Genomic DNA, 27,850 nt, shown 5'->3' with positions numbered 1-27,850 from the left:
ACTGGGCCCCTCGGCTTGCTGCGTGACTCTGGGCTGGTCACTTTCTCTTCTAAGCCCGTGTGTCTCCCTTGTGAAAGGAGAGGCTGGCCTCAGAGGCCCCCCAGCTCTGACATCCCATGAGATAACATCCAGCACCACAGCCAGCTCTGCCGGAACCAGAGAGAGGGAGAGGGCGGGGCTGGGGGATGGGCACAAAGCCAAGTGCGCATCTGGACTTCCTCTTCTCATTTTCTGAGGGGAAGAGGGGTGAAGCAGAGCCCAAGGTGAGTTCCGGTCCCCCGCCCAGCAAGCAGCAGAGAAGCACACAGCCCTAGGCTCATCCTGGCTCAGCCACTTACTAGCTGTGTGTCCTTTGCAGGTAGCTTAACCTCTCTGAACTTGTCTCCTCAGCATGCCTCCTCGCCTGAAGAGCTAGAATAACTGGTGAGGACTAAGTGAGCCCCAAGGTAGCCGTGTGCTCTGTAAACGCAACCACACGACGTTCCAGAAATGGAGAGCACCACGAGCATCTCAAACTCTTTGCAGTCTTAAGTTGATCCAGCCCATGACCCACCGCTCCACCACCACCTGCTACTTAGTGAGCAGGAAGACATGCCACACACACGCCGCAGGCAATGGACTGAGCCACACACACTACCCAGCGGGCCCAGTCCACGCTCTGCGGCTGCGCGCCCTGGGAGAAGTGGGCTGCGGCCGGGGCGTTCTGCCTCAGCTTTCTAAGTAAAGAGGCCTTGGATGAGATCAGCCACCTGCCTGGTCATCTACCCAGGCCTGGCCCTGTCCAAGCCACCCTCTGGGGTGAGCCTGCCACCCCTTAGAGTACAGGTGGGATTCGTAGCCCTACTCAGAAAACCCTCAACAGTCCCCCTGAATAAAAGCAAAACTTTCTCATGTTCTTCCGTGGCCTGTTCCCATCATGTTTTCTAAACGTGTCGTTTAAACGGCCTCCACTGCAGGCAGAGTGCAGCCCACGTGTGCCCTGCCCTCCATCACCTCTGGGCCTTCGCCCATATCGTTCCCTCTGCCTGGGATGCCCTCACGGTCCTCGCCCCACCATCACCCTATGCCTAATGCTTACCTACTGCTCCAAGCCCAAATGCCTTCTCCTCCATGAAGCCTTTCCTGATCCATCCTAACAGTTAAATGTGTTTCTCCCCTTGGATCCAAGAGCACGTTACCTGTGCTGCTTGCGTGGTGCGTAGCACCCTCCCTTGTATTAAACACATTTGTGTCTTTGCCTTGCACACTCAGCTGATGGGTAAGGTCTGTGGGGACAGCAGAAGGACTTTCTGCACCCCTCCATCCCCCTACAGCATCTGGCATGGCTTTAGGAAGGAAGGGAGGGAGGGAGAAAAGGAAGAAAGCAGGCATACTATCTTAGCATCTATGCACACAGGCAATAAACAGGTACCCAGAGATCAAAGGCAGATGTGTCAGATGCTGCGTCTGCTCCCCGAAGGTTCGGGGAGGTCACAATAAGACAGCAGGGCAGAAAACCCAAGGGAAGCATCTCCAGATTGTCAGTGCGAACACCCGTGAGGAGAAAAGGGAAGAGAGGAGAAACCTTTTTAGCATCCCAGGCATGTGCCGCAGAGGAGAGGACCTCAGGGAAAGGGTGGGTATGTCGGTGGTGGTACCTGGTGGGATCTTGCAGACGGTGGCTGGGTGCCAGCCGTAGCGCTGGTTACAGTTGGGAGACTGGACAAAGATGGCACTGTCGCTGAGGCACTCTGCGAAGACCTCGCCTCCGATGTAGTACAGCCGCACGCCTCGCCCTAGAGAGATTCGGGTCAGAGTGGTCCTGGCACCAGCTGAGGCTACCAGAGGAGGCAGAACTGCAGCCGATGCTCCAAGTGACTGGTTCTCTGCCAGGGTCACCAGGCAAACGGGGCCCAGAGCCCAAGCCTAAACACACGGGGAAGTGATGCCAAAGCTGGGGAGGCAGACGACGAGAGGAAAGAGCATGGGTAAGTCTTAACAGCAGCCTCTGCCGATGACCTGCCATGGGCCTCGGCCAAGTTACTCAGCCGCTGAGCCTCAGTTTCTTCATCTGTAAGATGGGGGTAACAATCATACCTACCTCATGGGGCTGCTGTAAGACACACAGCAAGTGCCTGGTGAGCAGTAGTTGCTGCTGCTACTACTACTACTAGGTCCCTTCCCCCTCCAAGATTCAGAAACTCATTTAGTCAGCCTGCAGAGCTCCTCCTGAGGCAGCAGATACCCCAGGAGCCCTTCACTGCAAGGATGGCTTAATTAGTGCCACTCCCTGTACCTTTCTCCCCTCGATGCATTTTTCTAAAACATTCCATAGCTTTATATCATTTACTTTCCCTTCATCTCTTAAATCCACTCCAGATGGACAGAAATTATTTTTAAATTGGCTCTGCAATTCAAGCAAGTTATATAAACCCTCTGACAACGAGTCTCTGCTCAGCCAGGGGATGTTCTCTTCTCCTGCCTGGAAGGTCTTTGTTCCCACTCCTGGGGGCAGAGGCCCAGAGGGCCGGGGAATGGAGCCAGCTTTCACAGGCGCAACGTGGAGTGGGATGGAAACCAGGCGACCGGCTGCAGGCCTGCCTCCTCGTCCCACCACTGTCCCCGGCCCCGCCGCTCCCCAGTTCTTCCTGGCTCAGTGCTACAGGACTTGGCGGCTCACAGACACCAGGGTGCTGACAGACTCGGGGGCCACTAGGAGGCGCCCTGGAGTTATGTCGGTCAAGAGCGGGAGGCGGAGGTGGGAAGACCCAGACCCAAAGAACAAAAATGTTTGGGTAATTTTTGAAATGTTATATTTAAATACAGAAAAGTATAAAGTGGGTAAGTAAACACCTGTGTATACCACCGAGGATCTTTTTAAAAGAAAACAAGTAGGAAGCTGTCTGGGAAGGATGCAGCCTCAGGGGCAGGAGGCGGCTCTTTGTCACCGACTGTGTTACACACTTGCTGTGTGGCCTCTGCAGGGCTCTGCCCCTCCCTGGGCATCAGGTTATCACTCCCTGGAAAATAGGCGCACTGGCGCAGGCCCATGGCTTCCAAACTTTTCTTGACTGTAAAACCCTCTGTCCAAATGAAATCTTCTGTGAAGGCGCAAGATATAATACAAACGAGCAGAGGTGCTCTGGTTCACATGTGCCCAGACCCCTGCTGCCCTGCCCAGCTCCTGAGTTTCCTCTGGAACCCCTTGGCCACCCTGCGTGCCCTCAACAATGTCTGAGAATACCCACCATCTCTACACCATCTCTATGGCCCTTCTAGGACTCTGGATCGCAAAGGCTGTGAACATCCCCAGCACGATAATTTTATGAGCAAACCAAGTGACACACAGCAAGGCTTCCTCCTTCCTAAACTAAGTGATCTTTCACCACGTGCTAGGTGTCAGGAGAGAGTGTTAGCAGCAGTGGTGTCCCGGAGGCGGGCAATACTGGTCTCTCCACCTCTTCTAAGTTCCTAGAACGATTATATATGAAGTGAACAAAGAGAATATCATTCCTCCAAGGTGGACTATATACTTGTCCACCTATCAGTACTTCAAGGGTATTTTTATTAAGAGAATTGCACAGTTGCCTTTCTCAAGAAAGTCAACTGTCCTCCTCTGTGGCTCTCAAATTTTCAGAAATGGTCTCTGAGTGGGAACGATCAAGCAACCGCAACTCTGTCTGGCCCCTAAACAAGGCAATACGCAGCCCGGGGGACGGGCACGGGGGAGGCGCACAGGGGTGGCTGGTGGGTTCTGGCAGGGCCTGTGCTGGCTGGGGCGCGGGGTGGTGTCAGGGGGGAGCACGGCCGCCCCTTACCGATATGCCTCCGCGTCAGCTCCACGGCCGCGTTCCTGTTGACATTTGAGAGCAGTCCCAGGCAGAAGCGCTCTGAGTTGGAGGGATCGGTGAAGCCATCCACTGTCATGGACGGCTGTGAGGCGTGGAATGTCTCCCCGACACGCTGGTTGAGCTCGTAGTAGGAGATGGAACACCAGAAGGCCGGCTCGCAGTAGGTGACGGGCTGCAGGTCTGAGGAGACAGGCCGGGCCGCTGGGTCAGGGGGCCCCCCAGCCCCTGAGCTCCTGGATGGGGTCCCCTAGATGCTCCAGAAGCCTGTTTCCCCACCTCTCAGGGCATTAGAATCCCCCCCCCAACCCTTTTACTATGTAAAACTCGCAGGATCCAGTGGGACAAAATCCTCAGGTGTTGGGAGAAGCATTCCACTGGCCTCGGTACTTTTTATTTAGTTGAGCTCACAAAGGCCCTGCCCCGCCCGGCCTGGCCTTGGCTTGAAGTAGTCTTCAAGGAGGTGCTGGGTCAAACCCAAAAGGCCCTGAGACCAGCAAGCACCTGGCTAAACGCACCGGACAGGCCAGGAGTGCCCACTGCGGTCTGGCCACACCATCTGCCTCTCTCCCAAGGTCCCCAGAGTAACCCATGCTGATCTCTGCCTCCCAGAAGGGCTTGCAGCCTCTGGCTCTGCCTGGTCGTGGGCTAACTCCTAGCCTGTCGGGCGGCAGCGTCCAAGCCTGTGAAATGACAAGGCTGGTGCGGCCCAGGGGGTCGCGTCCACAGCCACACAGGCACCAGGCACCGTCTACAGAGTGAACTGGCTCCCTGCCTCTTATTGCGGAAACTATCTTCCAAATGTATCCAGATGCCATCTGTCGGGGTGGCTAAGACACAAACTCACCTAAAAGCAGCTCTGAATTTATCCTAGTTGGCAGTCTGTGTCTCGGTCAAGGGCTCCTCAGAGCAAACTGCTGGTTCTCAGAAGAGGTGGGAACCCCTGAAACAGAGGTTTCCCCTCACGTGCCTCCACGTTACCTTTCCCGTGATTCCCTATGCCTCCTGTCACCTCCAGCTGTTCCAGGCTCCACACCTGCCCAGGTACCCCTGCCCTCCTCCTGCCCGTCTGTGTGTCATCTCCCACCTTAGGGTCCATCCTCTTGGCCCTGAGCCGGGCCCTCGTCCTTCCTCACTTGCAGCGGTGCCACGCCTCTGACAGGACTCCCCAGCACTCCAGCCAGCCCTTCCAGCTGCTTCTCTGCTCTGCACTGCTCCCCGGGCCACATCCTGCTCTCTGCCTACCATCTGCTGGCGAATCAGGGATTCTGCTGCTCTCATTCCTCCGCCTCAGACCTCCAGCCTGAGTCACTTGCTCTGGCTCTTACATAGACGTGGAGCCGCCTGGTCACTCAGGGCGTGACTTTGTGGGAGCCAGTGAGAGTGATGGGAAGGGCTCGCCGTGCCAAGTCTCAGCACTGGCCCGAGACCCCTGCTCACCGCCCGCCGGGCAACTTCCCGGAGCGAGAACCCACGAGAACCACTGCTCAGCTCACCAGACCTCTGAAAGTGCGTAAAGCCCAGGAGAGGCCCGGGTCCCCCTGCAGGGCAAAGTGGCCCTGATCTCCTTCTGGGGTCTATGCCCATGATCCCGTCTAAGGGTAAAGAGAAGGTCAGCACACACGGGAGGAGCTGCAGCCCGTGACATCCCTGCACTCAACACACCCAGGAAGAGTCAGCTAGAGGGTCAGGACACCTACATCGGGTTTCTCAACCTCGGCACTCCTGAGATTTGGGGCCAGATAATTCTCTGTGGGGAGAGGGTTCTGTGCACTCTAGGATGTGCACAGCATCCCTGGCCTCTACCCACCAGATGCCGGCGGCACACATCCATCTCACCGTCCCAGCGGTGACAGTAAGAAATGCCTCCACACATTGCGAGAAGTCTTCCACGGGGCAAAACAGGCCCCAGTTGAAAACCACTGCCCTGGATGCTTGACCAGGTCATGGAGCACAAGCTTCAAGGCCAGATGGACCATCGTCCACCCTCTGCTCAGACACGGACCAGCTGTGTGCCGCTGAGCAAACCAGTTAAGCTCTGAGTTTCAGTGTCCACATCTCCCCCCGGGTCACCAGAGCGGAGAATCTCCTTTATCACCAGGCGCTGTTTGTGGATGGACTGAGATAATTCAAGGGGAGAGCGGGGCACACATCCAGCACTCAATAAATGGTGTTAACAGAAATTATAATAATTTTGGTTATATGAACTTGAAGAGATCCTGTTCTTGTCCTGACCTCCATCCGAAGGGAGCGAAGTGTCCTTGCCCCTCCTTCCCTTGCCAGGGCCCACAGTACTTAATGGTGAAAGTGGTGTGGTGGGGCAGGAGCGACCATGGCCCGCGGCCAGTGCCCCCGAGGCTGGGTTGAGCCACGCCAGCCACATCCGGCTCTGGCTTTGCTCGATGCTTGACATTCCAATGAGATAAGCTATATTCTAAACAATGTGGTCACTAAAATGTGAGCTATGTTGCTTTGGAAACCTTAAAAAAAAAAAAACCACCACCACCACCTAAGAAATCCAAGTGCACTCCGAGCCTTCAAAGTGGTCTGGCAACGTGTCAGGGCCAAGAGGTACTGGGGAATTCCCAGAGGCAAGCTCCGCTGACCCTGCTGTGCAACCTGAGGGACATGACGTCCCTCTCTGGCCTCAGTGGCCCAGTCTGAACAGTGACTGCAGTGTACTGGAAGCCACTGAAAGCAGACCACGTAGGTCACGGTGTTTCTGGCATGGGTCACCACGAAGAGGCAGCTATGGCTGAACTGGGCTGGCCTTGGCTTCTCTAGCCAAGTACAGAACAGAACCGTCTTCATCTCCAAATTATAAAGCCTTTTCCAGCACCCCCTGGGCTTAGTCCAGGCAGAAGTGAGCGAGCTAGGCTCCCAGGAACACTGACTCAGCCCACCCATCAAAAGAAGAGAAGCCAGCAGGCCACCCATTGGGTAACATGGGGCCAGAACCATATTCTGGGCACGTGTGGGCTTCAAGGTGTCTCGGAATCAGAGAGAGGCTTGGGGTCCTAGCCCAAGAGGCCCTCCCAAGCAGATCTGAGCCCTTATCTAAACATGCCTGCAACTCACAGACACTCACTGAACAGTGCTGTGGAAAACACAGGATGCAGGAGCCTGACACATAATTAAGAAGATGCTAGTTGGGGGAACAGAGCAGTCAGGCCAAGGCAAAGTCCGAAGGCTGCCATTTCAGAGAGTGCTGTTTGGACGAGCCGACCTACATTCAGAAGCAGCACCGCAGCCATGCACTTACCGTTGTCTGCAAACAACTGACAGTCAGCCCTGCCTTTCACCTCTCTCCCTCCCATCATCCCTCGGTGCTTCCTCAAGGCATTTCTGTAAGAGGAGCTGCAGACCCAAGTATGATCACCACCTCTGGGTTATGCCTTTATTTTAAACTTTATTTTAAACTTCATGTATGCCCTCATTTCTTTCCTACCAAAGGACTTATCCAGACCATGGTTCCGAACAAGACAAAGTCAGGACCCTGGAAAAGAGAAGACTATAAACAGGCTAACCATGAAGTTACAGCTCCTGAAAGAGCACTCCGCTTGGGTCTAAGCTTCCTAGCAGACAAGGCAAAAAGGGAGCATAATATGCTACATGGCTCTGGTTGGTGGACAGACAATTCTTACTAGTTCTGCAGGGGAAACAAAACTTGTCCTGGGCACTAAATCTTTTTTTTTTTTTTTTTTTTGCGGTACGCGGGTCTCTCACTGTTGTGGCCTCTCCCGTTGCGGAGCACAGGCTCCGGACACGCAGGCTCAGCGGCCATGGCTCACGGGCCCAGCCGCTCCGCGGCATGTGGGATCTTCCCGGACCGGGGCACGAACCCGTGTCCCCTGCATCGGCAGGCGGACTCTCAACCACTGCGCCACCAGGGAAGCTGGGCACTAAATCTTAAATGACATCTTCAGGTGGCTACTCCTCCTCCATATCAATCAGTCCAGCCAGCCAACCTACCCTAGTTTCAAGAGTTTCCCAACAAACGCAGAAGCAATTTTATGTAAGGTTGCTTCTGAGAACCCTGAACATATGCCACTCACAGGCTCCTCTGGGAGGACAACTCTACAGGGTAAAGTGACCTGCCCCAGTGGAAAGTGGTTTCGCTTCTCTAGCCAAGGACTCAGCACACCTGGAGTGGCAGCTGATGGCGTGTGCCCAAGGCCTTCCCTTCAAACGCTTCTGCTCTCGGCCAGACTGCTGAGTCTGTGCCAATCTCTCTTCCTGCAGCAGAGGCGTTGCAGACGCAGGAGCCTCCCGCTGCAGCCGTGCTCGGCCCCCTGTCCCCACCGGTGCGGTGTCGGCCAGACCACTTGAGGAGCACGGGGCACTTAATTCTCGACTGGCCCCCTGCCAGCCTAACGCATTGGCTGGCTTCGGCTCTGAGCCCGATTCCAAGCTGGCACTGACTTTCTGTTTTGTTTAAGGAAAAGAAAACAGAATAAAACCCAGAAGGCAAAGGGATGCCTATTAAAAACATGTGCGAGAGATCCAAATCCGGTAAACGAAAGGGGCGGGGGGAGGTCGGAGCGGGGAAATTAACTTTCTACTATACATCGAAAGCAGGGACTGGGCGAGGGCCGGGAGCAGCGACGCTGTAAAGCTAAAGGTCAGAACACAAACGGCTGCCTTAGTCTGCGCTCACCTGCGGAAGGCGGCTCTGCCTCAGGCCAGGAGGCTTCCACGCCCCAACCGCCACGTGCACTTCCCCTGCCTGGACTGCTCGTCCCCCTCCTCTGCCAGGACGCAACCTTCGAGGCCCAGCGCAGGTGGCTGTGAAAATATCCTCTACCCCTGTGCCTGAGCCACCTGTGTACCTGGGGGTTAGGTCCCTGCAGGCCCAGGCCAGCTGTGTCCCAGCAGCCGGGCACCAATGCCAACTTGTCTCACCAAGGATTAGGCAACAAACCCAGTTTTACACAGAAAAGACCCCACGCTCTTTCAACCTAGGACCAGTTTACTGAAACCAAGAACAGTGGAAAAGTCTAAGAGCTGGACGGACCCTCGGGAGCGTGACGGTCCAGCCGGCAGCCGACGTCCTGCCGTGAAGATGCCTGCCTGTGGTGTCCCAAGCTTACGGAAGATTAAAGCCCAACGAGGCCTCAGAAAAGAACTTCTGCAGCAGCCCAAGACACCTGGGATCGGGTAGGGCCTGTAACGTGGGCCCCTGCCCTCCCTCGGGGCCCAGGGGTCCTCCTGCTACTCTGCCACCAGGGCCCCCTTCTCCTGGCAGGACAGGAAGGCAGCCTCAGCCCAAGGTCCTCCGGGAAACCATCACCTCCTTAAACTCCAGCTCAGCCGCTGCCCCAGGACATTCCCTGGTACCTCGTTTCCCCCAGTCAAGGCCCCTCCCGAGATGTCTCACTTTAAAGCAGAGAACAACTTTACTCACCGGCAGGATCCAGCTCGTTATCTTTCTTCTCTCTCTCCGCCTCCCTCCTCCTTCCCCTCCATTTGCTCCAATCCTTGACCTAAATCCTTAGGAAATTCCAGGTGACTCATCCGGCATGATGTGTAATAACAGGAACATCACCTGCTCACATCCCTTCCCTGCAAAACAAAGCCCTGGGACCTCCCCAGAGCCTGCCCCTGGCCAGAAGCTGAGCTGCCTTTCAGTCACTCATGGGCCGCCTCCACGAGGCACCCCAAGTGGCTTTACTGTGGCAGGAGGTGCCATCTTTTGCCTGGAGGAGGGAGGAAATGAAGCAGCAGCCCCATGTCCTATGCTTGCTTTCTTTTTGTATAATAACTCCTTTACTAGAAATAATAGGTGTCCTGAGATGCCCTGTCTCTCTCCGGGGAGAACTCTCCGCGTGCCTGTCAGCATCCTACTGTTTGGGACATGCCAGCCACAAAGGAGAAACGCAGAGGCAGCTGCTGCGTGCTGCCCACCCCACCACCCTTTTATCCCCACAGGATACCTTTGAACTCACGAGGAGTTCTCTTCTCACTTCTCATCTCTGCAGAACCCGCCCACTGTGTCCTTCAGCACCTCCTCCCCTCCCTGAGGCCCCATCCTCCACCTGACCCTCAGCCTCTTCCTGAGGGGGTCCCGTGAGTCTGTCTTCAGCCCTCTTTCCTTCTTGAGCTGGGTCTCCCTCTCCACTGAATCCATCCACTCCCAGGACTTCAGCCGAACCTTCATCAGTGTTTCCAAAGTGAGATCTATGGGAGGGTCAATGGGATCGTAAGAGAAAAGTGTTCCAGCAGCGGTTGGACCCGTGGGAGAAACGCTGGACCAAACAGGCCTCCTTTCTGCAGGACTCTCAGAGGCTTTACGCTGCGGGTGCCCTGGGGGCCCCAAGAGGGAGCACAGTATAGGCTTTCCAAACTCATCTGATGACAAAATCATGTCTCTGACTCCACTCTGGGCAAGGCTGTCAAACATGCTAATAGCTTCCAAAGCTGCACCTCCTGCCGCAGCCTCTCTCCTGACCGTCCTGCCGCTTCCTGGACACAGGCAAGCAGCGGCATCTCCCTGTCACCCTTCGCCCCAAACGCCGCCCCATCTCCTGGGGCTCTGCCTCAGTTAAACTGAAGCGTCATCGTTTTCCCAGTTAAAGCTGATCAATGAATGCCAATGATTCATGACACTCGTAAATGCCCTCTCCTCTCCCGCTGCCATTTCTCTAAAGCATTCATCTCAGCCTCCTTCAGCGCTACAGCTTCCTAAGTGGGTATTTTGGTGGCGGGGGGTAGCCCCAGTAATTTCCCCTAGATTTTAAATTCCACACAGTGGCCAGATTAATCATTATGAAGCTGCCGTCAGATAACCACCAACCCCCAACTCAGAACCCACCATCTCGCCTCATCCTATAGGCAAGACAGGGCTACGTAAGGGCGGCCCTCAGGGCTCTCTTCTCAGCCCGCCAACCCCGAGCCTCATCTTCTCCACTGTGCCTCCCAACAAGCCAGCCAACCACACCGCCAGCTGTCCTCCGAGCTCACCGCACCCTTTCACGCCACTGCTTCCAGCGGCAGTGTCCTTCCCTCCTTCTCTGCCTCACCGTGTCCCACCTGTCCTTCAAGGCCCAGCTCATACAGGTCATCACAACTCCAAGGTCCCCCCACCCTACTTGGCGCTGTCCCCCTGGGCACATACAGTTCCTTCCTCCTGTGTGCTGCTCCCTTGGCACCGGGCACAGTGCATCACCGGTGGACGGACACCTCCAGCCACTCCACCAGACTGTGAACGCCTAAACGTCCTCCCTGGCTCTGGACCACCAGCATCAGTACCTACTAGGAACTCAGCGAATGGTGACTGAATGAGTTAATACATAGGAGACACTGGCCACCCTGGATGATGTCCCCACTGGAATGCCACGGTGTGCTCCTTTGAACCCTCAGGGTACTTCATCTGCACCTACCTCTTCCTTTAATTAATTAATTTATTTATTATAGTTGCAGCACACGGGCTCTTTCATTGCGGCACATGGGCTCTTCGTTGCAGCTTCTCGCTAGTTGTAGCACATGAGCTCAGTAGTTGCGGCGCGAGGGATTAGTTGCCCCGCAGCATGTGGGATCTCAGTTTCCCGACCCGGGATCGAAACCACATCCCCTGCACTGGAAGGCGGACTTAACCACTGGACCCCCAGGGAAGTCCCCCCTCTTGTTTTATATAAAAAGTATTTATCGTCCTGCCTTATTTATCCCAACAAGGCCAAAAGCACCTTCGTGTCAGGGTCTGTGACGCCTCTTTGAATTCCCCCACTTGGACTGGCATACAGTGACCAAGCAGGAAGTGCCCCGAGAATGACTGAGTGAGGAAGAGACAGGTAAGCAGGGAGGGCTCCCAGCCAGGGACAACGTGGGACACCAGGGCCCTCACACCTGACATGTGTTCCCAACTGTACATCAGTAGGTGTCTCCTTGAGCCTAGTTCTTCTGAGTGAAAAGGGGGAGAGCTAGTCTAAGGGACCGAGCAAAGGCAGGGTCCTGGGGGCACAAGTTCTGGATCCCCATGGCCTGAGTTCAAAGCCAGCTTCTCCATCGTCTAGCTGCGTGAAGGGGACAAGTTCATTAACCAGTCCGTTCCTCGGTTTCCTATTCCATAAAATGAAAAATCACAGCACCACCCCCTTAGATAGTTGTTACAAAGATTCCGTTAACAGGCATGAGCCACTCTGCACAACACTCAGTGAACAGCAAGTTCTCGAGAAACGTTTGCCATCTTCATCCATCCTTTCATCCCCTTGCAGCTACGATGCCAGAGGCTGTGAGATGGTAGGGGCCCTACCAACAGTACTGAACGGGTGAAGGCGGGGGTTCGAGGGCTGGGCAAGCAGAGAGGAAGCCGGGCCTGTCAGCGCCCGTGTCTCGCCGTGAGTCCTTCCGGGGCTTGTTGGCTGGCTTGTCCCCCACATTCACATCTTCCCAGCCGAGTGGCACCCCCTTCTCTGCCCACCAGGCTTGGAGGCTGTCCCTTCCTTTGGAAGAAATGGCCTAAGAATTCCTGACCCTCAGACGAGAGGCAAGGGAGAACTGTGCCAGCAGGGCACTCTGCCTCGGGGCCAAGTTCAAGAGCAAGCTGTCATCCTGCTCCACGCGATCTCGAGGGGAATTCACAGCGAGCACCCGCCCAGGACAACCTGCGGCCTGAACCACCAAGTCAGGCAGTGGGGCTGCCAAGGCAAGCACCAGTTCTGATGTCTGTCGACTTCAGGGCGCCCATGGCCATGGTGGGGTAAGGGCTCAGCCTCCAGAGCTGGAAGTCCAGAGTCAAGTTCACACTCATGGCCTTTAAGTTCTCAAGGGTTAACACAGCTTCCAGCCTTCAGAGTTTGTGTTTAAAAACTCCATCAGTCCTTTCACATGGGGAATGTGACCTTCCTGCTGTAGAGCCCAACACTCACAGTGGTACTATTTTACAAAGATGATAAAACAGATCCCCCAAAGTTACAGTTCACACTGCCCACTTGTCAGCCTGTATCAAAAGGTTTTCAAGCAGCTCCCCACGTTCCAAATGAGGACTTTCTTCATCTGATGCTATCAGTCAAGGACTGGGAACAACTGGGAACAAAAGCCAGGCCAATCCACTCTGATTCACCAAGCTTGGATATTAACTCCTTCTTTTCCTGAGCCACAAATCAAACCCCAGCAATACAGGCTGGAAAAGAATCAAACTCACATTTTTCTAAAGCTACCAGACCAACACAGAAAAAAAAATTCCCCTCAATAAAAACTGAACAAATATTTAATTTGTTCTGAGCCCTCCGGCAGGCCCCACACTGAAGCCAAAGGATGCTCCTGGATTAGAAAAGTGAATCTCAGAAAAATGACCCAGAAATCAAACATCTAAGGGAAGGTTGTGGAAATGATGGCCCAGCTGCTCCAAAACATCATGAGATAATGCAAGATGATCAACGAGTCATCTAAGTACGGAAATGTGTTTACAAAATAACAATGAGAAGACAGAAGGAAAAGATGGATATGAACTATCATCTCAAAGGCAAAGCGCAAGTATATGTGCCTGATCCACAAACAGCAGAGGGACCGAGATGAAACAAAAATATTTGTGTTAGGGCAGGGGGTTATGGGTAACTTGGCTTTTTTTTTTCCCCCAAATTCCTTATATGGTACTGTTTTAAATAAAAATGACATCATTGTCAGATGAGGTGCTCAGATAAAATCCGAGTAAGTGTATCTGAAACAAGTCCCCGAAAGCCGGGGGCCGCGGTTTGCACCGCTGCCTGTGGCTTTGCGTCAAACCACACACGGATGCTCACTGACCAGAGACCCTCGTGTCTCTCAAGCACAAGGTTCGGGGCTTTTTCATTCACTCGTGTCTAACCGCCTCCCTGGGGAAATACAAACCTGGCACACGGCTGCCTTCCCTGCCACCACTGTTCTCAGGTTTCCCGTTCTGTGGGTGACCCCAGAAACAATGTAACCAGAAACCTGATGGGCTGCACTGGGCGGATGGTGGGGGTCGGAGCAGGGGAGCCTCAACTTCAGGGCCCCCTCCACACACGGGCCACCAGGCACGGCTACAGCTAGAGGGGGATTGAGTCATCCAAAGAGCTACTTACCCAAGTTATTGTGTGCTGGGGACATCGGATTCGGGGATAGGTTTGGAGAACCTAGGAGGTGAGACACAGCTGTGAGACTTCGGAAAAGACTGTTGGCCTGGGGAGCCAGAGGACAGAACGTTTGCATCAAGGTGGGGCAGGAAGAAAACCCTGGACTGAGCCTCCACGGTCCAGGAGAAGACCAAACCCCACGTCCTCGCCTGTGCTTCCCCTTCCCCGGGCCCCAGCTTCCTCATCCGTGGAACCAACGGATGAGAGGATGACCTTGGAGCCTCTCCCACAACTCGATGGTTTGATGCTTCTCACCAAGCCCCCGGGCACAGGGCTGCTGCATTCCCAGCCTGGGTGCACAGACCTCACACTGACCCTCCCTGTTAACCGAGCCCCCAGAGGGACAGAAGGAGCCTCTCCACAGCTGCTCCAGACCCCGGGCAGCGAAGGTAAGGCTTGCAGCTGCCCAGACCTCACCAGTCTTGTTCACACGGCTCAGGACCTGCAAATACCAACGCAGCCTTTTCCCCAGGTTTCAGGAAACTCACTGAGCTGCCTCGGACACCCGACAACTCAGCAACCAGGCTGACATGATGACATGATGCTACACGTGGGAAAAAGTCCTAACGATCCAATTCTTTCTACTCTAATATCGTTCCTCTACCTGTTTTCTCCCCCGAAAAAAGAAAAAAACCCACAGGGAGTCAGCCTTCCGAAAACCAAGTGACTGCTCTTCCGGAAAGCAACACTGGGCTGGCCCCCCCTTTGTCCCTGCACCCATGGGGCTCCAGCTCTGGAGAGCTGCTTATTGGCTGACAGCCCTGTGATTTCAGCCCCGGCTCCACCCCCTGAAGTCTACAGTCCGCACAGCTGGGCCTTCAGCTTACGCTGCCTCGAGCTGTTAACGGGGGTCTGCGCCTGCTCTTAACTCAGCTGTAACCTTCTTGAGGACCCGGGAGGAACCATGGGTTTCTTTCTCACCCCTAGCACCCAATCTTCGGAGGGATGTGGAAGAGTCACAGGAAGAGCAGAGCTTCCGAATGTGCCACGGGGTCTGGCCATGGTACCACTTATCAGCCACGGGACTTTGGCAAAGTGGTTCGACCTCTTTGAGCCTCGATTTTTTTCCCCTCGGGTATAAAACGGGGAGAATCCCACCTATCGTGTGATTCGTGGAAATGCAGTGGGATCGTGCCTATGAAAATGCCTATACCATAGCTGGTACACAGTATGTGCTCAGTAAATGTTGGTCTTCTGATTTGTGCTGGCCCGAATGACGGAGACCCAGGAAGGCAGGGGGACCTTCTCACTGGTCTCAACAGACCTGTGTGCATGTCCGGGGAGAAGCAGGGCTGGACAAGGTGATCCTCGGGCCCCACATGAGGCGCTACCACATCTCAACTGTCAGGGAAGCCAAGTCCATGAGCAACTGGACTGGTTTGAGAGAAGAGCAGAGAATAAATAGGAGACCCCCCCCCACGGGCTGGCTGGGGTCCACAAAGCCCAGGCACACATTCAATAAATCAGTAATGCTCACAACAGGTACACTATGGGAGGAGAGGAGGGAGGGAGAGACAGGGAAGGTGGAGCAGAAAGGGAGGAGAGGAAGGGGAAGGAACAAGAGCTGAGAGGGTGAAAATGTGGCTGCTCGTCCCATAGAAGACCCTCTCCTTTGGTCTGTTCACTGTTTTTTGTTTTTTTTTTTTTTTTTGCAGTATGCGAGCCTCTCACTGCTGTGGCCTCTCCCGCCGCGGAGCACAGGCTCCGGACGCGCAGGCTCAGCGGCCATGGCTCATGGGCCCAGCCGCTCCGCGGCATGTGGGATCTTCCCGGACCGGGGCACGAACCCACATCCCCTGCATCGGCAGGTGGACTCTCACCCACTGCGCCACCAGGGAAGCCCGGTCTGTTCACTTTTATAACAGTAAAGGCAGCCCTCGCGTTACTGCTCTTTCCTTTACTGTGCTCTGCAGATGCTGCATCTTTTACATAATGAAGGTTTGTGGCAACCCTGCGTCGAGCAAGTGTTATCAGCACGGTTTTTCCAACAGTATGTGCTCACTTCGCACCTCTGTCCCATTGTGATCATTCTCACAATATTTCTAACTTTTTCACCACTATTATGTTGGTAATGGTGATCTGCGATCCATGATCTTTGATGTTACTATTGCAAAAACGATTATGACTCGTGGAAGGCTCAGATGATGGTTAACATTTTTTAGCGATCAAGTATTTCTTCAGTAAGGTGTGTATACTGCTTTTTTAGACATAATGCTATTACACACTTAATAGACTATAGTGTAAACATAACTTTTACATGTACTGGGAAACGAAAAATTTGTGTGACTTGCTTTAAAGTGGTTGTCTGGAAGTGAACCCACAGTATCTCGGAGGTTTGCCTGTACTCATTCCACAAACGTGAAGAGCAACCAGGAGGGAAGGGGGAAAGGAGAGGGAGAAGCAATACAGCATCTGCAGAAATGCTGCTTAGCTGGCTTGCTTCCCATGCCAGCGTTTCATAGCTGTACCCTTACATTGAATACAGAAAGGTCTTCGAGATGCATTCCGGCTGGGTCCACACTGTCAGCCACCTACCAGGGGTGTGTCGGGGTATGTGTGCTAAACCCCAAGGGCCATGATGCCCAGGCTACACATCAAGTGACCACGTTTACAGTAAACATGCAAGTCTCCCGCATCCTTCTTTGGGGAATTACGCTCTCTTCTGGGCTGCGTGCAGGGCAGGTGGCCCCACGGTGTCAGGCGGCTCTGCGTGTACAAGGCATGCCCGCCGTCAGGAGGAGGGAACATCTGCTCGGCCCCCTCCTCCTCACCCAACCACACGCAACACAGTGCACATGCGATGTGGCAGCTGGGGTTCAATTCAAGAAACTGCTGGTCTGGAGCCAATTTGGTCCCTTAACAAATGAGGCGGGAACATCTGGAGATGTGGCTGGAGATGACTGGGCTGGGTCCCTCACGGCAGGAACACACAGATCACATTTGGTCATCACATAAAAATCGATGCTTTGGGGCCTCGACTGCCACTAGCAAAGACCCTGCCTCTGTTTTGGCTCTCCTGAGCTATTTCAGGTGATGGAGCCCACCCTCCATCCTACTGCCGGCAGCATCTCATCTGCTTAAAGGCTGTGGGGGCTCCTCCTCAGCCCCCAGCCACACTCGAAGCCTTGAGTGCGGGGCCCTCCTGTCTCTGGAGGAGTACACTCCAGCCATCCCAGAACTCACCAGCTGTCCTGCCCACGCCCCCGACGCCGCCTGGTACACCCTCTACCTGCCCTGATGGCCTGGCCAAACCCTACACGTCTCCGACACTCCACTCGAGAGAAGCCTACACTGCAAGGTGATGCTCGGCGCCCCCAACGCCCCGTCCCCAGGCTGGGTCACGTGGCCCCGCTCTGTGCCCTGATGCCACACGGCATCCTCCAGCAGGGCACATACGAGACGGCACGGTGACTGCGGGCTGCCTTGTCGGTCTCCCCCACGACAAGGGGGAGACAAGGAGCGGCTTCGCTCCTCCTCTGTCCCAGACCCGAGCCCAGTGATTGCTCTGTACATACTGGATGGAGGGACAGAGGGAGGCACGGGGGAGGGCAGGCACTCAGGCTTAGGAGCAGAGCCCCACGAGACTCTGACCTGCGTCCATGCTGTGGTTCATCTGGTGGTCACTGGTCTCTCCATCTTCACTCAAGTAGCCTGGGGGTGGGGTTTCTGGGAATTGAAAGGAAGGTGGTTCATTAAATGGCCTCTCTGGTTTGCCTCTTGAGATGCCCTTTGCAAACTCACACATTCACACCATTATGCCAGGGGGTGGGCGCCGAGGAGCTCTGGGCCTCGGATTCCTGGCTCCCACCTTCCTCATGCCCTTCTTCCTTCCTGCTCCCCACCTGGATCATGACCACCTTTGTTCACACCATCCCTGACTCCCAAGTCTGAAATGCCTATTCCTACAGCCTCTGCCGGGCTAAACTTCTCCCCATCCCTCAAGGTTAGGTTTAAGCTCCGCCTCCCTCTCAGGGAGGCAGTGGACTCACCCCTGCCTCACTCATCTCTGTCCTCTGAAGGGCAACAGCCTCAAAGCGCCCTTTAGCTTTACTATCTACCCGTGTGCAGATCCATGGTTACCTGCTGTCTCTTGAGAGGATGTCTTAGCTCCCGAAGTGGGATGCAAGTTCCGTGACAGCAGAGATTGCAATCTATTTCTCTGAATGGCCCCCAGACCCCGACTCAGCTCTCTGCTTTGCTGGATGGACAGAGTGGGCAACCTACCCCTAGGGACCCGCACCACCTGTGAAGGATCTGTAAGCCTGGATTTGTAAAGCGGGTCCCTCCTTAACGCTCTGACCCACGCGCAAAGGCCCGCGGTCAACCTCAGCACGGTGAGCTCACTCGGGGTGAAAGGCGCGTCCAAACTAGCCAGCTCTGAAAGTAAGGCGGCACATCGCTGCCCGGCCACCTGCACTGGGACTGGCTAAGCTCCGCCAAGCCGTTTTCCTGGACGCCCAGAGTGCTGGTGATTCACACATTATTTGCATGTAAATGAGGGGCTTCTAAAAACATTTGCACTCTGCCGGCACAGCCCACTTCTCCCAGCGGAATAAAACCTCCCACCCAGCTTGTAACCCTCCCCGGGCTTACTTACAGGGCCAGTTCTCCGCACACTGCCCGGCCCTCGGCCCTCTGCTCGCCCGCTGCCTCTGCAGCCCCCAGACTGTCGGGGATCCTGCCTGAACTCCAGCCCCGGCCGCGAGGGCGGTGAGAGAAACACAGCGTTGCTATTTCCGCTTCCAAAATAAATGACTGCACTGAGGCCCGGCGGGAGGGTCACGCCGCCGCTCCTCCGTGCCAAGAAAAGCATCATTAGCGAGTGGGGAGCCAAGGCCACGGGTCCTCTCCCCACAGGGATGCAGTTCTGAGTCAGGGGCCTCGGCCCAGCGTGTGTGCAGAGACCGGGTGATGGGTCTATCTGGCCCCCGCCCCCTAGGCCGGCCTCACTGCCCACGTGTGCATACCTGGAATATTGCTCTGGGGCTCGATGCCGGCGGGGAAGTTAGTGTTTTCGGGGATGGAATGGCTGTAGTCGTCCAGCGGGGGGAACTCGGCCGGGATCTCTGTGTGGCGTGGCACCAACACAGGAGGTAGAACTGTCCAGAGGAAACAGAGCAGAGGTGGATCAGTGTCGACGCCAGGCTGGCACCAAAGCCCCTGCACCCCCAAATGCACCACAGGCCCTTCCTCACAAAGAGGACAGGGAGAGAGGGGAAAGGGGGAGGGAGAAGGGGGAGTGGGGTATAGAAAGGGGGTAGAGGGAAGGGGAGACAGGGAAAGGGGGAGAGGGAGAGGGGGAAGGGGGAGAGGGAGGGGAGAGAGGGGAAAGGGGAGAGGGAGGGGAGAGGGAGGGGAGAGGGAGGGGGAGAGGGGGAAGGGGAGAGGGAGGGGAGAGGGAGGGGAGAGGGGAAAGGGGGAGAGGGAGGGGGAAAGGGGGAGAGGGAGGGGGAACGGGGGAGAGGGAGGGGGAAAGGGGAGAGAGAGGGGAAAGGGGAGAGGAAGGGGGAAGGGGAGAGGGAGGGGGAAAGGGGAGAGGGAGGGGAGAGAGGGAAAGGGGAGAGGGAGAGGGGAAAGGGGAGAGGGAGGGGAGAGGGAGGGGGAAGAAGGGGAGGTGGAAGGAGGGAGGGAGGGAGGGGGAAGTGGGGAGGGAAAGAGGGGGAGGACAATGCCATGTAGGTAGCTGCAGACCCTACAGAGGCGGCGTACCTGGGGTCTCCACCCTCTGATAGTGGTAGGGATTCACGCAGACCTCGTCCTTCTTCATGTTGAAGGCGAACTCACACAGCTCCATGGCCCGCAGCTCATGGTGGCTATGTAGGTCGGGCCATCGCCACAGACGGCAGTAGATGACATGGGGGAGCCCCTTCCGGTGAGACACCTGCAGCCGGCCATCCAGGGACCTGCCGGGAACGGGAGGGGCAGAAACAGACAGTGAAGTGGGTCTGGCTCGCCTCCTCCCAAGTCTGGCCTGCCGAGCTCCATGAGAGCTCGCTGGCAGAGACTCAGGAAGCTCCCCTCCGCTGGTCTGTCTCACACGCAGAGGGCCAGGAGATCAGAGAAGCTCTGTGTGTGCTGGAAGGGGTCCAGGAGAAGAACACAGAGGCCCACCCAGCAAGGCCGAGGGCTCCCAGGCTGGCAGAGCTGACCTCGGACCCGCCCCATGAGGGGAACGACAGCGAATCATGCTCTGGAAAGGTCGGGGCCAGGTGGAGGTGTGCAGAGGGGACAGGGCTGAACTAGGAGACGCGAGTCCTTCAGGAGCCGATGTGAGGGCCACAGTGATGCTGCGGAGGAGGGTGACGGCACACAGCCCCTCCCCATCGCTTTCCACACTCACCCAGTTCCTCTCTCACACATGAGAAACCAGAAAAAAAAACCCGACCCTCTTTTTTTCAGTTGGTGTTTGTGATAAGGCAGGGAGGGAGAGAAGGCAATGAAGGGGAATTTTAACTGGTCAGAGGCTACGCGGCAGACCTCTCGGGAGTCCCTCTCAGCGCGAGGGCTGCTGGCAGGCTGCCCCAGGTGTCCCAGTTCAGAGCTAAGGCCTAAGCGGTCGTGCGTGAGCAGAGCAGGAACCGAGCCTGTGACTTGGTTCTGCCACGGTCCCCGGCCTGGCTGGGCCGAACCCACCCCCAACGGCAGTGTCCTGTCCCTGTGCAAACCGCGTCTTCCGTGGTGACTTAGCCTCTGAGCGGCTGAGCTAGCACCGCGCCCCCCACCCCAGGCCAGAGTGTGGTCCCTGGTGGACCAGCAGCACGGGTCCACGGAAGCTCGTGAAAAAGGCAAAATCTCAGAGACTACCCCAACCCACTATATCAGATTCTTCCTCTTTCTAAAATCCCCAGGTCATCTGCAGGACAAGAAAGTTGGAGCAGTGTCACAGGCCATGACAGCTGGGAGCTTGTGTGGCAGAAGCGCCACCAGCCAAGAGTGAGGTCGGAGGCAGGAGGCATCTGGAAGGAGAGGTGAGAGGCTTCAAGCAACGCCAGCTATTAGACAGGTGAGGAGGTTCCGTTCACACAGTCCTTTATCTAACAAGTCTTTAATGACCTCCTACTCTGTGTGGCACTAGGGTTACAGTGGTGAGGGAAAGGGAGTAAAAGAGACCACAGAGCGGTCCCTGCTTCCACAGAACTTCCGTGGGCAAGACCGACATTAATCACATGATCAGGACAGCTACAATGACAAACTAAGTGCAGGGAACCACAAGTGCATATGACCCTGGGGACCCTGCTGCACTGAAGGGCGGGACAGGGCATCTCTGAGGAGGTGGTGGTTGACCAGGAAGTCTGAAGGATAAGTAAGAACTAAGTAGTCAAAGGGGTACGGGAGGAGGGCACTCCAAGTAGAGAGAAGAGCATGTGCAAAGGCCCTGGGAAGGTGGAAAACACGGTGAGGAGGAATACCAGAATGAAGGCCAGAGTGACCGGAGAGGAGGGAGGCTGGGGTAGCAGACGGGGGTGCTTCTGCAGGGTCTCAGATGCCATGGTGAGAGGTTCTGCCTTTTTTCTAAAAGCCACAGGAAGCCTCTGAGATGTGTAAGTGGGCTGAGAGTGTGTTTGAGTGTGCGCACGCGAGACACAGGCCCCGTGATAATCCTGGCTGCAGGGACAAGCAGACTGGGGGTAGTGGAGAGTCAGAGTGGGTGAGGTGGATGCCCATCAATAAGGAGGCACCCTTCGTGCCCTGGTCTGGGAAGATCCCACATGCCGCGGAGCGGCTGGGCCCGTGAGCCATGGCCGCTGAGCCTGCGCCTCCGGAGCCTGTGCTCCGCAACGGGAGAGGCCACAACAGTGAGAGGCCTGCGTACCGCAAAAACAAACAAATGAGGAGGCACCCAGAGGCAGTTTCTTCAAGACGGCCCATCCTAGGACCCCACTGGCCAGCGGGCAGGACTATTCTAACAGCCGGGCAGGCCTGCTGGAGAGGTATTTGAAGCTCTCCCTCCCTGCCCCCACACGACTAAGGGCACCCATTTTCCTGAATATATGGAATTGATGGACACTCCGTGAGGGAGGGGCTCGCCAGATGCAACCAGAATCACCAACCAGAGAGAGAGAAACAGGAATCCGATCAAACTCTCCAAGGCACTGGCCTGGGCAGGGGGGGGAGGACAGACAGAGGTCAGAACAGGACTTGGGCACAGGGACTGACAGGGATCTGCTGACTCAGGGCAGCTCAAAGGATGTAATCACCTCCCTCCTGTGGGGCCCCAGACCAAGGAACCCCGACAGCCCAGAAACAGTAATTAGGAGGCAGAACGAGAGAAGACAGCCTGGGACTCGCCCCTGAGATACAGAAGGCAGATGGCCAGATGTGGACTCATGAGAACTGGGGTCAAGGGGAGGTTCTCCTCTTCTGGCTGTGAGACCCTAGGCAAGTCCTGAAGTCTCCAGGACCCTCAGTTACCTCATCTGTAAAATGGAACATTCTCCCCCCACTGCTGCCCCTGACCTCACGCAGCTCAGTATCCACTCAAAAGTGCTTCGTGAAGCACCCACAGGACCGTTATTCTTCCCCATCACGATGGCCACTCCGCAAACCCGGCCCCGGAGAAGTGAGGTGAGCTGTGGGGCTGAGGACGAGAGAAAGGGAGAGTGGGAGGTGATGTGTGGGGACAGAGAGGGACTCAGCTCTTCCCATTTTCCTGCAAAGCCACCGTGTGCCCATAGATAGGGAAGTGGGCACATCTGCTCTTCAGTGTTGGACAAAAGCCCCAACAAAGAGCCAGCTGGACATCTGGAGTGGCCTCTGCATGGGGAGGCCGTGGAGAGAGGCTCAGACCAGCAGCGAGGAAAGAGTGGGCTGTGGAGGGAGCCCCCAACCCCTACCTGGTTGATGGAAGGGTTAGCCCTCTTGCTTTAAAAGAAAAAAAACGCAGCGCTATTCACAATAGCGAGGACCTGGAAGCAACCTAAATGTCCACTGACGGAGGAATGGATAAAGAAGATGCGGAACGTATGTATGATGGAGTACTATTCAGCCATAAAAAGAATGAAATAATGCCATTTGCAGCAACACAGATGGACCTAGAGATCGTCATACAGAGTGAAGTCAGACAGAAAGAAAAATATCATATGATATCACTTATATGTGGAATCTAAAAAAAAATGGTACAAATGAACCTATTTACAAAACAGAAATAGAATCACAGATGTAAAAAAAATAGTAACACAGAGCAGGAGGAGAGGTGATGGTGGACAACGCAAGAGAAGGGTCCCTGCTTCCACGGGGCAGACGGCCTGAGAGAGGGCGCGAAAGGCCAAGTTCCCATCAGCCCTGCACTGGGCCTGCGCCTCAGGCAGGGCAGGTGCGGGGACAGGACGCCCTGGGCACTCCTGACTTGGAGCGACGCTCACACGCCGCCCTAACGTCCTAACCCCCAGGACTGGGACAGCCGAGCCAGAGACCCAGAGTGACCCAGGGCCTGCAAGGGGGAAGAGGGCGTGGAGTGGGCAGAAATGGGACACCTCGGGGCACATGAGGCTCAGACACGTCCTGTGACGGAGGCCAAGGTCTGGGCGTGATGTGGCCCTTATGGGCTTTGGGAGTTGAGGGATGGGAAGGAGAATCAAGGATGTGGTGAAGGAGCGCAGAAGGCTCATCACATCTGTAGGCAGAGACTGCAGTGTCCTGATTCCTCATCCAATCCTTTCTGCGTTACGTGGGCTGTTTCCTCTCAGGGCCTGAAGAGCCTGGCTGTCTACCTGAAGAAGTACGGCAGAGAGCGCTCCAGGCACAGAGGAAGGAGCAGGGAGAAGGGGTGGGGGGGAGTAAAAAGGACGGGGTGGCGGGGAGGAGGGAGAGGGGACACAGGACGGGATGATGGGAGGGAGGTGGAGGGAAGGTGGAGGCAAGTGATGGATAGTGGGAGGGGAGGAGGGGGAAGAGAAAGGGGGAGGGGACAAGGAGAGGGAGGGAGGAGGGAGGGAGGAGGGAGGAGGAGGGAGAAAGGGTGGGAGAGAGGGGCGGGAGAGGCTAAGGAAGTCCTTCGGTCAAATACAGCAAACTGAAGGGATGCATTTATCTCTGTCCTGCCCAAGACAATGGGTAGGAGAGGAGAGCAGACAATGGGCAGAGAGGAGAGTGGAAAGCAGATGGCCGAACGGGAACAGACTTAGCAGAGTGAACCTGGGAAAAGGTCTGGACTTGGGGGGACCACACACTTGTCAAGACCTGGCTGAGAACAGGAGGATGGGTTGACTGTCTACAGAAGAGGCAGGCCCCCCCGGGCCTCCCCATAAACAGAACCTCCCCAACCCTGCCAGAGACAGGTCTGCTCTCTGCCAAAAATGAATGGGAGAGCGGAGCTCTAGACAGGGCCACCAGGGCACGGCTGCGGGTGAAGGTCAGACAGGGGCTAGGAAACAGGATTTCATGAACGGAGCGCTCAGCTCCCTTGCTTACCCCATCCCTGCCTGTGGAGGAATTAAACGGCTCAGGCCACAAGAAAAGACCTGAAATACTGACATTTGGGGATTCCCCAACTAAACGGCCCTGTTTCTGCCAGTTCTCCCTATGGGGAAGCCCACCTGCCAACAGGCCCCTCCCACCACCATACACAGAACAGGCAATCGGCTTTTTACCGCCACGCTCTCAAATGTGAACGCAAGGCCAGAATCCCCAGCCATTTAAAGAAAGCCTCTAACAGGAGGCGCAGAGATAGAAATAAGTGGGGGAGAAAAAAAAGAAGTCAGAGACGATGCAGGGAGCAGAAGAAAACTTCCAAATAAAATAAAACAAAAACTACTCTCGGGGAGATGAGCTATTGCAATCCTAAAACAGGAACATTTACAGACTACTGAAAAGCACTCCTGGAAATAAAAAATAGGAATGTAAATTAAAAATTCAAGAGAGGCTTGAGTTTTTCAAGGACTTCTTGATTTAAACTACATATATAAATCATTTTGATAGTATAATTTTATTTTTTTAAATTAAGGAAGGTACTGATCAATGGAAGCTCAGAGAGTCCAGAAATAGTCACATATATATGGACAACTGATTTTCGACACAGGCCCAAAGACAATTTTGTACAGAAAGAAAGGTCTTTTCAACAAATGATGGCAGAACAACTGGATGGCCACATGCAAGGAAAATGAAATCCAATCTGTACCTTGCACCTTATACAAAAATTAACTCAAGTGGGTCATAATAAAAAGCCTAAAACTATATGACTTCTAATAGAAAACATGGGAGAGAAGCTTTGTGACCTTGGGATGGGCAAAGATACCACATCAGAAACACATTCCATTTTTTTTTTAAAGTTGATAAATTGGACTTCATCAAAGCTTAAGCTTCTGGTCTTTGAAAGACCCTGTTAAGAGAATAAAAAAGACAAACCACAAATTGGGAGACAATATTTGCAAAAAGCGTGTATCTGGTAAAAGACCTATTTCCAGAATATATAAAGAACTCTGAAAACTCACTATTAAGAAAACAAACCACCCATTAAAAAACAAAACAGGTAAATGATCTGAACAGACACTACACAAAAAGATAAAAAAGATTGCAAAACAAGTGCATGAAAAGGTGCTCAACATCACTAGTCCCTAGAGAAGTGCAAACTAAAACGACAACGAGATGCCACTCCATCATGACTAGAATGGCTGCTACGTAAAAGACGGTGCCACATGCAAGGATGTGGAGCAACTGAAACTTCGTACGCTGCTGGCAGGGATGTAAAATGGCACAACAACTACTTTGGAAAACAGTTTGGAAGTTTCTTAAAATTTCAAAACAGAAACCCACCATAGGATCCACTCAGCCCACCCCTAAGTGCTTACCCGAGAGCAGTGAAGGCATCTGTCCACACAAAGACATGTGCGTGAATGTTCGTCCCAGCTGTATTTATAATGGCCCCAAACTGGAGATGACCCAGTGTTTCCCAACAAGTGAATGAATAAACTGTGAAACAGCCATACAAAGACTACCACTCAGCGACAAAAAAGGATGAACTATGGATACAAACAACACAGATGAATCAAAAAATAATCATTCTGAGTGAAGAAAGCCAGACACGATTCCGTTTGCGTAACATGATACAGAGTAATTTAAAGTAAAGGAACAATGCAAACTTACAGTTGCATGACGGCAAGCAGGTCAGCGGCTGCCTAGGGATGGGGTGATGGGGGGCGGGCACGGGAGAGGGCGCTTATCAAGGAGTAAAGGCTACGTCTGCCACCTTGATTGTAGTGGTCGTTTCACAGGTGTATACGTATGTCAAAAGTTATCAAGTTGTACACTTTAAATATGTGCAGTTTGTTGTATGTCAACTATACCACATTTCCAAAAAAAAAAAAAAAAGGCAAGGGCTTTGGACTGGATAAACATGGATTCAAATACTGACTCTGGTCAATAACTATGTAAACTTGATCATATTGCTTATAATGTCTCGGTCTTCATTATCTTTCATCTGAAATAAGTCCCTTCGCTAGATTGTTGGGAGGACTAAACGACATTCTAGGGAAAGCCTTTGGCATATCGTTAGGACACGATAAATGGCACTAATCCATTGTCATTATTGTTGTATAACTACCACTACTCCTATTACTATGACAGCGCCTGGTAAAGAAGGTTCCCATTAGGAGGTCCAAAACACCAGACCCCTTCCCCTGCCTTGGCCATCCGTGTGCACAGCCCAGGGGGCCACAGTGAGGCCTCGGGAGGCCTGATGCTTCTAGTTTTCACAAGGCTTCCGGGCTCCTTATCTCAGAGCAGCCTCACCACGATGCAGTCAGGTCGTAAGTCAAGTCTTGTAACAGTCCCGCCTCACTATGCACCCGCTGCATCTTAGAGGCAAGGCTCGCCTCCTAGGATCACACAGCCGTCTGCACCCAGGCTGCAGCTACAGGGCAGCTCTCCTGGCTGCCAGGCTGGGCCCGACGGTGGGGAGACAGGCACGCTCTCCAGCTCGCGAGCACATGACCACCAGGCTGGCCCGGCAGCACCCTCCAGGAGTCATCTGGTCCAGGCCCCTGCTTCCGGGCCCTACAATTCCCAAACTCACGACAAGGAGGGCATCTCATGCACGTCCTTTTATGCATTGGCGGCCACTCCTTTTGGTTCCAAGTCTGGGCTGCCCAGAGCCATCCCTCGTAGGGCTCCTTTTCTCCCTCTGTCCCACTCAAAATACACAGCAATGCCTACCAAAGGATTAATGGTGAATTGGGAGTTTCAGCTGCTGCATCTAATCTAGCTGATGTGTCCGGTACACACTCTCCCCAGCCTTACAGGGTACCAAGCCCATCTTAAGTAAAACCAATAAATAAGTCTTCATTCCGAGCTGACGCTACCATAAGTGTGCTCCGCTGCAGAAAAGGGTCTATGTATGACCCACCCCTCTCCCTGACCCAGCCCTTCCTCGTCGTAACCCCAAGACCAGCTGCTGGGGCTAAGAGCACAGTCCACAGGCATCCGCCTCTGGGCTGAGGTCTCGCCCCACACCCAGTGGCTTCCTGATGAGAGACCCCCAAAAGCCTTTCGCCAGCAACCCTCTCAAGCTCCTCTGACAGAGGTTTTATTCCTTAAATATATTCTTCACCGGCCGAACCATTTCCTGCGGCAGGAACTTAGGTTTCCTCCCGTTGGCTCCAAGTGGGACCCAAAATGTATCCCAAAGTATCCCCAAATCGGGGTGGGAGCCACAGGCAAGGACATGGACATGCCAGGGTCCAGAGCTGCTGGTGAGGTGACGCCCGCCAGCACACTCGGGGCGGAGAGGCAGGGCCAGGGCCCACACGCCACTCACGGCCCTGTGACCAGTGATCTCGGACCCACAGCCATCTGGGGGCTGACATGAAATACCAATGGACTTCGACATGGGGGTTGGGGAGAAAACCGTGAGCTGAGCACGTAAGCTCCAGAAACGCACCGGGATATATTCACAGCACGAACTGCGCGCCGGGCACACTGCTACGATGCGCGAGTGCA

The 27,850-nt window shown here is 54.7% G+C and overlaps 2 protein-coding genes across 6 annotated transcripts in view; one reads left to right on the top strand and one right to left on the bottom strand.

Moving 5' to 3' along the window:
- AAGAB (alpha and gamma adaptin binding protein) overlaps positions 1–895 on the top strand; it is a 96,843-nt gene extending 95,948 nt beyond the window's left edge. The window contains exon 14 of the transcript XR_009541185.1: positions 391–895. The gene's annotated coding sequence lies outside the window, so the exon portion shown is untranslated. The remainder of the gene's footprint in view (positions 1–390) is intronic.
- SMAD3 (SMAD family member 3) overlaps positions 1–27,850 on the bottom strand; it is a 115,360-nt gene that overhangs the window by 3,624 nt on the left and 83,886 nt on the right. For 4 of the 5 annotated variants that reach the window (XM_060152851.1, XM_060152822.1, XM_060152841.1 and 1 more), the window contains exons 2-7: positions 19,628–19,821; positions 18,886–19,017; positions 17,510–17,584; positions 13,868–13,918; positions 3,798–4,010; positions 1,638–1,775 (exon numbers count right to left, since the gene is read on the bottom strand). In XM_060152851.1, coding sequence (XP_060008834.1) covers positions 1,638–1,775; positions 3,798–4,010; positions 13,868–13,918; positions 17,510–17,584; positions 18,886–19,017; positions 19,628–19,821 — 803 coding nt within the window. The remainder of the gene's footprint in view (positions 1–1,637; positions 1,776–3,797; positions 4,011–13,867; positions 13,919–17,509; positions 17,585–18,885; positions 19,018–19,627; positions 19,822–27,850) is intronic. The other variant, XM_060152832.1, reaches the window with a different exon arrangement.

This window comes from Lagenorhynchus albirostris, chromosome 1 (assembly GCF_949774975.1).
Source record: "Lagenorhynchus albirostris chromosome 1, mLagAlb1.1, whole genome shotgun sequence".
Classification (NCBI taxonomy): Eukaryota; Metazoa; Chordata; class Mammalia; order Artiodactyla; family Delphinidae; genus Lagenorhynchus; species Lagenorhynchus albirostris.
Note: the sequence above shows the minus strand (reverse complement) of the source record. Positions and strands in the feature narration are given on the sequence as shown.